Consider the following 13,644-nt stretch of genomic DNA (forward strand, 5'->3'; position numbering starts at 1 on the left):
ATGAAGTACCAACCCCGTGCCCGTCAGCACTGACACACCCATCCTGCACCAGCACCCAGACGCATTCTCAGGTGCTAGCGTGAGCACCACATAGATTTAAACAAGGATCCACAAACCTTGAATCTGATGAACTTCTTCTTCCAGGAATGTAGTCCAGACAGATAGATTTGCTTAAGAGCTTCATGGCTCAGCCGCAGGTCGATACCGTCTGGGGTGACAGTGAACTGGAAGGCCACGGCTTGGTGAGCTTCCGCCATCTTCGGCAATCTCCTAGGAGAAGGGGACAGTGTGACACAACCAGCATTTTACCAGGTATTAGCCCCTTACCTGGACCTGGGATGTGTTCTGAATTTAGTCTTTCCCAGCCATCTAACAAACTTCATATTCCATTAATAGACCCAATTCCAGGGGCCACTGGCCCCTCCCCGACCTGTCCAGCACTACCCAGCCCACTGTCCCCTCTGCTCAGAGGCCCGGGGTGGCCGGTGGAGTCCAGGAGTGGAACCTCACCCCCACCCCTACCATCAGGCCTCCAGGCCACACCCAGCTGACCCAGGAAGTTGGCAGCCGTTTAGCCACCTGCCAATCTCACTGCCACCCACCAACCTCCTGGAGTCTGGCACAGAAGAAACCCAGAGAGTCCACAGATGAGTCCCTGATGGCCCTGAACCCCTTGTGTCCAGGCAGGAGCACTGGACTCTGGGGGATGCATGTGGCTGCTGTCTTGAGAGACCGGCTCAGGCGCCACTGAAGACTCCATGAAAAGGAGACACAGAGAATCCTCCGGAGTGGGTGTCTATGGGTGTCTCTGCTCAGGCTAGCTGCCCTGCCTCAACCAATAAAAGTGTGTTTCCTTTCAACGGCTTCAGAGCCAGGTCTATTCCGGCTCCCTTCCTCATGGTTCCTGTCTTCTTCCTTGGGGACTCAGGATGCACCTCACGGCTCCCTCCGGCACAGCCAGCCCCTCTGCTACCTCCTGGAGCCCCGGGACCATGCTCCTTCTTCCTAAGCTCTATACCGGATGCCCCACAATAAAAAGGAAGCTAACAGAAGGGGGAAAAGCTACCAAGAACTATAATGAAAACCCAAAATTGTATGTTTTCTTATCACAATTTCTCCTGTTTTTACCTTCTGAAGCCTACTGAGTGGGAGGAGGACCTACCAATATAAACAGGTGTCATGCTTTCAAAGATGCCCACTTACAAAAGCCAAACTAGCTTATTAGTCTTCGGCTAATTGGAACAAATGGTTCCATTACAGGCCCAGAGAGGCATGCGGCCTGCATTTATTTGCTCCTTCGGCAAGCGTTTGTTGACTGCCTCCCACATGCCAGCCACGGGGAGGATGCAGACATTGGCAGTAAAGTCCTCCTCCTGCCCCTCTAGAGCTCACATAGGGAGGCCAAAAAGTAGAGAGGGTCCAAGAGGGGACCTCCTAGATGACATGGAAGCCCAGAAGGATCAGCTGGAGGGCAAGCCTTTCAGGCCCAAAGGTAAAACAGGACTCTGGGCAGAGGTCAAGGGCAGGTCAAGGACAGGGTGGCTGGTGTCAAGAGCAGGCAGCTATGGTCAGAGAGGATGACCCACAGGCAGCCAGGGGAGGCAGCTGGGTTTTATGCTAAGGGTGAAGGAAGAGCATCCAGGGGCTTTAAGTTACTGTTTCTGTCTCAAGAAGACCCCTCTGGGGGCGCCTGGGTGGCTCAGTTGAGGAAGCATCCAACTCTTGGTTTTGGCTCAGGTTATGGTATCAGGGTGGCAAGATGAGGCTCTATGTATGGCTCTGCACTCAGTGGGGAGTGTGCTTGAGATTCTCTCTCTCCCTCTCCCTCTCCCTCTCCCTCTGCATCTCCCGTTCATGCTCTCTCACATGCTCTCTCAAATGAGTAAGTCTTTAACAGACAGAAGACCACTCTGGCTGCAGTATGGATGGTGGGCAGGGCAGGGCGTGAGACCAGTAAGAAGTAAGGGCAGTCAGTCTTCCAGGAGACAGTGGCCCAAAGTGGCATGAGTGGGGGTGAGGAGGACAACCCGCTCCAGCCAGACAGGCTTCAGAGGCACCCTGGGGCTTCAGGCTTGATCACTGGCTCAGAAGAGCCACTGCCTGACACAGGAGAGTCTCTGCCTGGGGACGACAAGTCGGGGGTGGGAGCAGAGGAGTGGTGTGTGGACTTAACCACATGTGACGTGGCTAGGGGCAAAGGGAGAGGCTGGGACAGGCACACCTGGGCACACCTGGGAAGAGTCAGCACACAACCTGCTTTCATGATCATGGAGGCAAAGAGCAAGTCGGCAAAACTCAATCCACTGGGAATCACCTTAGCTTAACGCAACCTGCAAAGTGTTCATGGTTATCTACGTGTTATTCAGCAGGCATGGAGCCAAGCTCCCTAGCCTGGCCGATTCTGAAGAAACAGATCCCATGTCTGAAAGCAGCAAGATCTCCAAGCAAAGGGCTCCTGCAGATAATGCAGGATGTTGAAGAGGGCACCTCAACAGCTCTGAATCCTGTTCTCAAAAAGCTATCCAGGGGGCAGCCCGGGTGGCTCAGTGGTTTAGCGCTGCCTTCAGCCCAGGGCCTGATCCTGGAGATCCAGGATCGAGTCCCACGTCAGGCTCCCTGCATGGAGCCTGCTTCTCCCTCTGCCTGTGTTTCTGCCCCCCCCCCCCGGCCCCCACTCTCTCTGTGTCTCTCATTAATAAGTAAATAAAACATTTAAAAAAAAAAATAAAAAAAAAAAAAAAAAAAAAAAAAAGCTATCCAGGTGGCTCAAGGATTCTGCTAGCGCCTCAAGGCCACCTCTTAACCCCTCCCCACAAAGACTGCAGGCTACACATGTGGCAGGAGGCAGGTGTCACAGAGATCACTCTGCAGAGAGTGAAGCATGGCAAACAAACTTACGGACTGGCCACCCTCGGGATGATTTATAAGCTCTTTCCAGGGCTTTATACAGATGTGAGGGATTATTAATGGCAGGAGATGGAACCTAAACATAGCGTCTGCAGTCAATTCTATCTGAAGGTGTGGGTCCAGTGTTTGCTCAGGGGTCTGACCTCTGTCAGGGAGGCAGGCGAGACAGTATCTGCAGAACCAGGTTTGCAGTATCTGCAGACAAAGGTTTGAAGAACTCCCTGTGCAAATCTAGTAAGTGAAAATCCCACCCTCTGTCCTGGCATCCACAGACTCGTGTTTAAAAACATTTACAATCACAGGGGCGCCTGGGTGGCTCCGTCAACGGTTAGGCGTCCGCCTCGCTCTCAGCTCAGGTCTTGATCTCAGGGTCCTGAGTGCAAGCTCCATGCTGGGCATGGAGCCTGCGTTTAAAAAAAAGAAGAAGAAGAAAGAAGGAAGAAGAAAAGGAAGAAGGAAGAAGGAAGAAGGAAGAAGGAAGAAGGAAGAAGGAAGAAGGAAGAAGGAAGAAGAAGAAGGGGCAGCCCAGGTGGCTCAGTGGTTTAGCGCCATCTTCAGCCCAGGGCATGATCCTGGAGACCCGGGATCAAGTCCCACGTTGGGCTCTCTGCATGGAGCCTGCTTCTGCCTCTGCCTGTGTCTCTGCCTCTCTCTGTGTCTCTCATAAATAAATAAATAAAATATTTTTAAAAAAAGAAAAAGAAAAACAATATATGCTTTCAATGCTACCTCCTATCACTGTCGGGGAAATGCCAATCAACACTGAGGCCAAATGCCACTGTACACCCACCAGGATGGCTAGAATCCAAAGGATGGAGGGTAACAAGTGCTGGCAAGGCGGTGGAGAATCCAGAACCCCCATGTGCTGCCGCTGGGGATGCACAACAGTGCAGCTGCTATGGACACCAGTCTGGTGGTTTCTCAAAACATGGTGTTAGTACACAGCCCCGCACTTCCACGCCCCGGTGTCCATGCTAGAGAACCAAACACGTGTCCACCCAACATCCTGTACAAGAGGCCACCTTTTGCTGTGCACCTGCCAGACCAGTTTAGGGGTAAACCAGGAAGTGGCCACTTGAGAGGCACTTGAGACGTGAAGAAATTTACCCAAAGTGCTGAAGATAGAAAGAAAGCCCCCTGGGTCTATGTGGCTTGGCATGCTGTGGGGCTGTGGACCTGCTTATTTTTCCTGGCACTGCAGAAACCACCTCTGGCCGCCTCTGGTGGAGAGTGCCCACCTGGCAGCCCCAGCTGACGTGAGCTTGCATGAACCTCCCGGCCTGGAACACACCTGGGCGCTGCACCCCCAGGCTGAGCATGGGAACCATGTGACGTGCTACTTTAAAAATCATGAAGCCCACTACTGGAGAGAGAGTCTACAAGGTCTGCACCAGAGAACTTAAGCATCTTATGTTAATCTGCTCTCGGAAAGACACCAAGATCCGAGTTGAGAGCAACGACCTATTTATGGCAATTTTTATAAATTCACATCACTGGTCTATTATGCGGCTGTTCCTACAGCTTCCCAAGCCAGACCCCCACTTGGGCCTTGGCCGGGAGAGCCTGCTAACTCCAACTCACAGCTGGGATGCCTTTGCTCTCTCTCCATTCCCATCTTCTGGGTTCACACTTAGCTTCAAACTCCCCTTCTGCAGGCTGCCTTTGACCCCACATTCCCAGAGAACCGAGTTCCACCAGGTTTCAGCTGGTGATTCTCCCCACACAGGCTGGAAGGTGACTTTCATTTGTAAATCTTTCATTTAGGTGGCGTCTGGGTGACTCAGTTGGTTAAGCATCTGCCTTCCGCTCAGGTCACGATATCAGGGTCCTGGGATCGAATCCCTGAGTCAGGCTATGCTCAGCGGGGAGTCAGCCTCTCCATCTCACATGTGCACGCTCCCTCCCTCTCTCTCTGATAAATAAAAACCTTTTTAAAAACTTAAAAAAAATCTTTCATTTAATCTCCCAACGGAAGTGAGGAGTGTCTCCAGGACACAAATCCTTGTTCTACTCTGAATCCATTGAGGACGACAGACAGACAGCTCTCTAACACTTAATGCCAAGTGAATGCTGGGGGCGGGGGGTGGGGGCTGACGTAACACATACTTTAGTTTCAGTAAGACTACTTTAATTTTGATAACTGCCCAATGCCACTCACCACATCTTTGGACAAAAAAATTGTTCTGTAGTTCATTTTTCATATGTGCCTGCTTTGTCCTCCTCCTCCATCAACTCTTCCTCACCATAATTTGTTCACACAAGGTCAGCGGCCAGCATCATAACATCAGCCATCCCTAAGCTAGTCCCCTTACCCTTCAGGAGGAACTGGCCCAGTGCCACCCCCATCCTCCAGGATTCTGGGGCAGGCAGCTGGCTAAGGAAAGGAGGTAAAAGGTCAGCACAATGCAAAGTGCTTAGCCGGCTTCCAAAACAGCCCGGGGGGGGAGGGGGGGGGGGGGAATTCAGATATGGAAATCACCTCCGTAATAAACAAACAGTAAAACCTGCCCTGTGATATCCAAAATATGTAATTAGTTGCTGTCAGAGGTCTTTCAACCTAACCTTAAAAACAACAGATAAGGAGAGAGAAAGGTAGGTAGGCAGACAGACAAATGCAGCAGATTCTTTCCTGTGCTTTTAACAATGAAGACACAAAAATATTCCTTCTACCAAACTGTGGCTACTGGACAACATGACCCGCGTCTCACCCGCGTTACCCATCTGATTCCCAGGAGAACCCAGGGAAGGGGCACAGAATTTACCAAGGGGCAGATCAACGTGCAGGTGCCAAGACACCTGCCCAAGGTCACAGCCAGCAGACCCACGTCCAACTCCAAACACCACGTGCCTACCTCCCAAGTTAAGTGGTAGGTACTCCATTAAAAGTTCCACGTAAGATTCCTAAAGCTACACAAATATAAAATTAGGTCATCCTGTTGTAACCGAAACGATGTGATTGCAGTCAGCAATAAAACTACAGTAACTACAAACACGATTGGTGCCAACGCTAAAATTATTCACAGGCACCAGCCTCTCCACTGAATTGCACAATTCACGCGCGCACAGGAGTGGGCTCAGCCTGCTATTAAAATCCGGCAAAGGGCGGCCCATCTCAGGGCCATCTCATCTAGCGGGTCAACAGCTGTGTTGGGAATCCTTTGAGGAAAGGTTACCCACAGGAAGCAATGGCTTAGCAGCCACGTGGAACACCAGGCAGGGTCTCCAACAGCACAGGCCGTACTCCTCACCAGGGAGGATGCTCGGGCCTCCAACCCTGGAAAAACTCTCCAGAGGAGACACTGTGGGCAGAGCCTGCAGCACGGTCTTTCACGGGGCACCATTCACGTTTATGGGGTAAGGATGCTGAGTCAAGGCAGATTATAGAGGGAATTCTCAATCATTATAGTTTGTTTTATGGCTCCGGAAAAACCCAACTTCTGCCCACGGAGCTAGCATAAAAATAAAGCAAATTCAAATGTACACCTGCTATCGTGCCCACTCTAGTAAATAATGGCCAATCAGAAAAATACAAAGAAATATGATCCACGCAAGAGAAAAGAATTCGGGAAAGGTCACCGAGAGTCATGTTTTTATGAAGAAAATACAAAATGCCTCACCAGGCCCCAATCTTCTGTGCTCCGCTCAAATATTTTTCTCCAGATGCAGATCTATAAGCACCTGTGTCACCAGCCATGCCGATGGCGGCCCCTCTGCTGGAAGAAGCATGCCTCCACCCAAAAGAGATCCCTGAACCTCTGCTCAGAGCAAGATATCGTTCCCACAAATGTTCCTGACACCAAGGGCAAGGTGGCTTTCCCTCGCACGCTCCTCACTCTTGCACCCAGAGATGCCGCTGACCTTGCCAAGCCCCAGTTCCAGCTCAGGGCCTGGAGAGGATGGTCCTATCCATAAAACATGCCTGAGGCTATGGTATTATTTGCTAAAACTCATGCCTACTTCATACCCTTGAAACTATTTTCACATCTGGCCTCTTACTGGATCCTCCCCACTCATGAGACAAATCAACAGGTGTCAGAGGCACCATTTTACAGATGAGGAACTGGAAATCCAGAAACACATATAAGGCTGATTCAGTGTCATATCCAGGGGGGTGGGGTGGGGGCAATGCTAACACCCAACACTGCCTGCACAGGGGTCTGGGAAGCAGCCTGGGACAGGGAGACAGACGGGGCACAAGGTTTGGAGAACACAGATCTGGATTCGAACTCCAGCTCTGCCACTTAGCCGTGTGTGTGTGTGTGTGTGTGTGTGTGCACGCGCGCGTGCGTGTAGGAGACAGGGAGACAAGGAGACAGAGAGGGAGGCCTTGAACAAATGTCACTGCCTTATCCTAACATCGTTTCCTGGCACATCAAGTATGCAGAATATGCCCCCCTCACATCAAGTAATAGGCCTGACACCACAGTATGTAGGAACACACTGTACCTTCCGAACTATGGTCCCATGCTCCAGGAACGTGGGTTTCCACGTGTATCTGCCCTCTACTTCTTTCCTAGACCCCTCTCCCCCCTCTCCCCGTTCCCTGCACGCCCTGCCAGCATCAGATACCTCCCAGACCGACCTCCTCACTCTGGTATTCAGCTTGCAGGAGCGCTGCTGATCCATTTCTAGTACACCTTATCGTACCCTAACCTTAACCCCCCATTGTACAACAGAGTGTTTTTGAAAAAATAGAAAGAAACCAAAACTCTTCACGTTAAATCTTTTTAAGGGCAGTAGAGGAGTTGACATTTAGGAAAATTAGTGACAGATGCGTTATCTCATAAATGAGGAAGACTTTCATAAAATGTAAAGTCAGAGTTACAGCCTAAGAAAACTTCTTAAAGGCAAGGTTATTTTGTGTTTGCTTTTAACCTAAACACGTATTACCTTTTACTGGGGCAGTGGGAGGAGGTGCCAGGGCTTCTAAAGAGAAGGAATTAACCCTCAGAACTTGACTCCTCAGAAACTGGACGAGTCCCATCTGCATGGAGCCGTATTTCTCACCAGGGCACGGAAACAAAGAGGTGACCAGACAGGGGTGCGCTGGGGATCAACAGCCTCCTCGGGACTCAGGAGGAAGCCAGTAGACTGGTAGGAAGAGGAGGTCACTGGTCCCTCCCTTGATGTGGGAAGTATGGAGCTTGCAGGTCTCCCATCCAGACATCCCTGAGCACAGTCACAAGGCAAAACAAGGGCACCGGGCAGGTGGAAGAACATAACAGCTTCCTCTGTCTGCTGCTTGCTTCCCTGGCACAGACTTTCACAGCCCCTAAGGACCCCACCGCATCAGAAAAGTGCAGCAATCCAGGGGAGAACGGATCCCAAATGTTCTTCACTGGATTAATATCTGAAAGGCCACTTTGGCTCACAGGAATCAGCAGGAAGGCAAGTTTAAGAGTCCCGTGGGAAGCAAAGGTAGCAGGTGGCACTCAGGGACGGTCAGAAAGAATCTAGAACACTCAGGTTCCGCGGGGACAGGTGGGTGGTGAACCCACAGCATTGGTGGTATGGAGTCCTTTCTTTTTTTACCTGAATTACCTGGTGTCCAACAACTAGTTGATAATCTTGTGCAATCTCGCAGCCTTCCACGGTGGCAAATATACTGTACACTGAGAGAGGCAAGCCTAAGGCAGCAGCAAAATTTCAATTGTTGACTTCCAAAAACAGGCAGAAAAACAACCCACATTACAGGAAAGTAAAGGTGGACATTCCAGAGAACTGAGGCTCAGGATCACCTTACCCCAAAAAGGTCAGTTGGCTTCCACCCAGGGCCTGCTGGGAACCCAAGGTCCACCCATATTTGCGCTGGGTAAAAGGTGAAGTTCACAAAAAGCGGCATAAACGTCAGAAATCAACAAAAAGAACATATTCTTTACTTGTGTTAATTACCAGATCTTTTTTCCTTTCTTCCTTTTTTTTTTTTTTTTAAAGCACGCCCTGTGCAGCCTAGACTCTTTCTACAGGCACCCAAGGCACTGTGAGAGGGTGGTCCCCGGAGCGGGGACCTGGGCGCGGAGGGGAGGCCAACTCTGCGCATCCTTGGGTCCCCTAAGCACCACCTTCATGTTGGACCCTGTGCTTGTCCTTACTTATCTGTCAAACAGAACAGTGCTGGCAAGAGCTGCTCAGGAGTGGCTCAAGCATTTGGGGAGAAAGAGAAGAGGCCCCATCAAAGCCAGCAGAGAATCTGTGACACGCACTCTGAACATGCCAATTTTATTTTAGCCTTAACAGCACCAATTCTTCCGGAAGCGAAGTTGAGGCTTCCAGGAGCACCAGCAGCAGCAGCAGCGGCGGCAGCGGCAGCAGCACTCTGGCCTGCCGGTAAGAACCACGCAGAATGACTAAACCTTTTCTCCAACAAAGGAAAAACTGCACCGGATCAAAGTGCAGCAGCAGCCCCGGGCCGCAGCGGGCGCGCTTTCCGCCTCCCACCTCCCCACCGCCCTCCGAGCTCCGCCTGCGTCTTTAATTGCTCGCCTGGAACGCGTCCTCGAGGGCGCCGCGGGCAGCTGCGGCCGCCGCGCCCCGCCCCGCCCCCCCGCCCCCCCCGCGGGCGTCACGTGACGGCTGCGAAAAGTAGGGGAAAGGTTAACCCGAGCCCCGCCCCCGGCCCGGCGCGTCCCCGGCGCTCAGATCCTGTTCCACCCGCCCGGCTCCGAGAGACCTTCCGGAGCGAGCTGGCGCGCATCGCCGGCGCAGCCCGTCCTCCTCCCCCGGCGACACGCAGCGCCTGTCCGTGGGAAGGCCCGGCCCCGCGTGGCCAACCCCGAGGGCACCGAAGGGCTGCGGGCGCCGGCTGCCGCCCCACGGCCGGCCCGCAGCCCCGCGCCCCAGGCGCCCAAAGCGCGCCCGGAAGGGACTCCCGCCCCAGGAAAAATGAAGTGTTTCTATGAATGGGCGCGAAGGGCCGGGTTGCATCAGCGCGGCCCTGGCCCCAGGACTCCCCGGAGGCCCAGGCTTGACCGCTGGGTTACCGCGCGTCCAGGGTCGGGCCAAGGGCGGCAGCAGCGGGGACGCCAGGTTTACTCCCTGGGCCTCCGGGTTAGGCCACTTGTTTTCGGGACCAACTCGAAAGCTTATTTTGGCCTGCGCAGGAAGCCAGTTTCTGCCACCCTGACACAAAGTATGTGCGCCCCCAAAGGTGGCCCTTTTCTGTTGGACTCCAACAGATGGGAGTTCAGGGTGCGAGGCCGGGTCTAGCAATGCTTCACAGGAAGGAAACGGGTCGTTTCGAGGCGAAGAGGAGCCCCCAGGCTCACAGAGGCTCAACCACCAGACCCCTCGGTCTGAGGCTGCATTCAGTTCCGAGGGACGCGATGGCCCCATAGGCCTTCCCACCAGACCCTGCTTCCCCTCAAAGACCAGCTCATCTATCTGCATTAAGGTCGTCCTCCGTGCACACTCACCGCGAGTCACCTTAAATACTTCGGAGAAAGGGGGCTGGGAGGGGTGCTGTTCGCTGGCACAAAATAAAAAAAAAAAAAAAACAGGGAGTCCAGCCACGTTCTAATCCCTTAGTTTGAGGTTCGGGAGGAAATCAACACGCCTGAATATCTGGAATGGCCAGAAACCCGACGCCGGTGCAAGAGGATGGTGTAACAAAATACACGTTTCAAAAGGTTAAACGGATTTCTATTTTATTCGGCAACTTACAAAGTTACCAGTTCCCCCACAACAATCTCCCTTTAAATAATTCAACCCAGGGAGCACCGAGGAACCGAAGGCCTTGTCCTGAGCGGGGACTGCTTAAGCGTGTTCTGCACCGAACCTGGTTAATTATACGGGATGGTTAACTCTCGGTGTTCAAGTCGGCCCTCACCTTGGTTCCCTCCAGCTTTCACGAAAGCCAACAAACACGCTGACCCACGGCCTTTCCGAGCAAAACGAAAGGAAAGGAAATGGTCGTGGCCTCGCTGAGGGAGCGGAGGTCAGGGCTGCACCCGTCGGGGCTCCGGACGGCGCCTGCCGGGGCTTGCGGGCCCAGGGAGCCCGGACCCGGTCACGTGACGCCCCTCCCCCACCCCCGCGCGGCGGGGGGCGCGACCTTGGGCGGACGCTCGGCGCCCACCTGCCCCGCACCCAGGGCCTCACCGGGGGGTGGGGGGCGTCCGCCAGCGGAGACCCCGGCCGGGCGCCCCTGTGGTCCCCGGCGGACGCTCGGGGCCGCGCCTGGAGCCCCGCGTCAAGGGCGTGTCCCGACGGCTGCAATGCGGGGGCAGCCGGGGAGGGGGGCGGACGGCGCGCCGGGGAGTCCTGAGGCCCCAGCGTCCCTCTAGCTCCCGCCTGGAACCCCAGGACGGCCCCCCAGACCCAGTCTACCCCGATGGGGGGAGGGATGCGGCGGGATCGAGAGCGGGTGGACGGCGCCCAGCCAAGTCCAGAAGGCCGAGCATCCGTCCTGCAGCCTCGCCGCCCCTCGGACGGACCCCCACGCCCAAACCATTCCTAAGAGAAGGGTGGGATGAGCGGATGTGGGAGCCGGCGCCCCTCGTGGCCCCGGGCCGGGGGCATCCAGCCAAATCCGGAGACCCGCGCATCCCTCCAGCTCCGGCACCGCACCCGCCGGCGGGCCGACCCTCGGGCGTACCCTCACACCCAATCCACTCCCGGGAGAGGAGGGGGACAGGAGCGAGCAAAGAAGCCAGTGGCCCTGCTAGTCCCGGGCTTGGCGCATCCTGCCAAGTCCGGGGGCTGAGCATCCCTCTCGCGGCCGCACCGGACCCGCACCGGGGACTCGCGCGCACACCGGCCCCCGGCGGACGCCCCCCGCCCCCCGCGATCCGATCCGGGGCGGGAGGTGAGGAGTCCCTGCCGCGCTCGCGTTTCGGGCTCCGGGCGAAACCCGCCGTCCGGGTGGAGGGATGCTGGGGGTTCCCCTCCGCGCCGCGGGGGCCCCCCGCCCCCGCCTGGGTCGGGACCCGGGCAGTCCCCGCGCGCCCCCCCCGAGCCCGCCGCAGCCCGCAGGCCCGCGCGCCGTCCGCGGGCGCAGCCTCGGCCCAGCCTTACCGAGTCAGCGAACGGAGGCGCGGCGGCGGCGGCGGAGGCGGAGGCGGCGGAGGCGGAGGCGGAGGCGGCGGAGGCGGCGGCGCACTGAGCGCTCAGCGAGCGAGAGCCGGGGGCTGGAGGGCCGCGGGCGAGGCCGAGTGCACCCGACGCCGCCGCCGCCGATTGGCTGGAGCGTGCGGGGCTGCGGTGCGGGCGGGGCTGAGACTCCCCGCGCGGGGCGGGCGGAGGGGGGGGGGCCGCGGGGGGGGCGGGGCCTCCGCGGCTCCCCGGGGAGCGAGTCGGGTGAGGAAACTGAGGCTGCTGGGGGCACGCGGCCAACGCCTCTGCCAGCCTGGGGCCCGGGGCGAGATTCCTCAGCCCGGAGACTCGGTTTTCTCATCTGAAAAATGGGCCAACTCCCGTGGGCCAAGCCCGTAAAAGTGCTTAGCAGGGTGCGGGGTTCACGCGAGCCCTCCACAGCCATTGCCGCCTCTAATCCGCAAAGCGCCCCCATAAATAGCCGACCCCGGCCGGGGCTGCAGAAAGGATCACTAACTCGCGCATGACCATATGGCTGAGAAAATGGACCCGACGCTGGAGCCAAGTCTAACTCCAGAGCCGTCGCCCCAAATCCCCAAATCGGACATTGTCCCCGGAGTGACAGCTCAGGCGAGCCGGAGGCCGCGTGGCTCGCGGAGCCAACCCGCTGCTGCGAGTTCCCGCGACCCTTCTGAGAAGGCCTCTTCCTCCTCATCTAACCGGGAGAAAAACACCTCCCTCGGGGGCTTTGGTAAGATTTGGCAAATTAATCATTCAGGCGCCTAAAGCAGTGTAGGTGCCAGGAAAGACCTGGCTGGTAGTGGGGACAGAGTGACCCAGAGACCCTTGCGTGGGCGGACCCCCGGGGCCTGGGCCGGCAGCTGCCGCAGGGCGCTCAGGTCAGGGGCGCAGCGGTTCCCCCCGCCCCGCCCCGCCCCGCCCCGCCCCGCGCCTTCCCTTCCCTCTAGCTGGTGGCCCTGCAGGTAACAGGTGCTCCGTAAAGGCCCCAGGTTTATGAACAGAGACCCGGCTCTCCTAGAGCTCAGTGACTTCTTTGGGCAATGAAAAGGCCATGCTTGCCTCCATCTTTCTGCCTGTATCCTTTGGTGGTTACCACTGGAAGGTTTAGAAGAGAAAATGAAAGTTCTCTCTTGTTCCCGCCCCCGTCACTGCTGCTACTACAGTTAACTGTTGGTGTGCGCTCTCCAGGCTGTTTGAAGTGAAGTCACAGGATCTGTGCTGTTTGTGACACTCTTGTTTTCACTTGGCTCCCCCCTTGGACGACGGTTCCCTGTGGAGATACAGAGATGACCTCCTCTGTCTCGGTGATGAACGCGCCCCACGGCCCTTAGAGCCCCTTTTCACCATTGCGGGTATAAATAAAGCTGCACTGGCTGTGAGTGGGCCTCTCTGAGCTCTGATTTCTCTCTGTAGATCCCTAGTAGAGAAGCAACTGAGTCAAAGGGCAGGCACCTGTGACATTTTGGTGACATTGGTGTCACTTGCAGAGCCGCCCCAAAAAAGCTTACTGGCATCTATCTATTCCTACCCAGGCATGGGAGTGGAGTCCTGTCTCTAGGGACCATCAGTGCTGTCTGTCTCTATCCGCTCTCTTCATGTTTCTCAGTCCTAAAGGAGAGCGTGTAGATAATGCTATTTATTTTAATTTGCGTTTCTCTGAAGTTAGAAGTTAGAGATTTCCCGCCA

General features: G+C 55.7%; 1 protein-coding gene and 1 long non-coding RNA gene across 2 annotated transcripts in view; one reads left to right on the forward strand and one right to left on the reverse strand.

The window, feature by feature from the left end:
- LOC140612560 (large ribosomal subunit protein bL21m-like) overlaps positions 1-12,022 on the reverse strand; it is a 74,901-nt gene extending 62,879 nt beyond the window's left edge. The window contains exons 1-2 of the mRNA XM_072790233.1: positions 11,920-12,022; positions 117-270 (exon numbers count right to left, since the gene is read on the reverse strand). Of these exons, the coding sequence (XP_072646334.1) occupies positions 117-184 (68 nt within the window). The 5' untranslated portion in view covers positions 185-270; positions 11,920-12,022. The remainder of the gene's footprint in view (positions 1-116; positions 271-11,919) is intronic.
- A 146-nt stretch (positions 12,023-12,168) lies between these two features.
- Positions 12,169-13,337, forward strand: LOC140612555 (uncharacterized). Its single transcript, XR_012013722.1, has 2 exons — positions 12,169-12,688; positions 13,147-13,337. It is a non-coding gene; the product is annotated as an uncharacterized lncRNA (long non-coding RNA).
- The last annotated feature ends 307 nt before the right edge of the window (positions 13,338-13,644 follow it).

The sequence above is a fragment of the Canis lupus genome, chromosome 21, assembly GCF_048164855.1.
Source record: "Canis lupus baileyi chromosome 21, mCanLup2.hap1, whole genome shotgun sequence".
Classification (NCBI taxonomy): domain Eukaryota; kingdom Metazoa; phylum Chordata; class Mammalia; order Carnivora; family Canidae; genus Canis; species Canis lupus.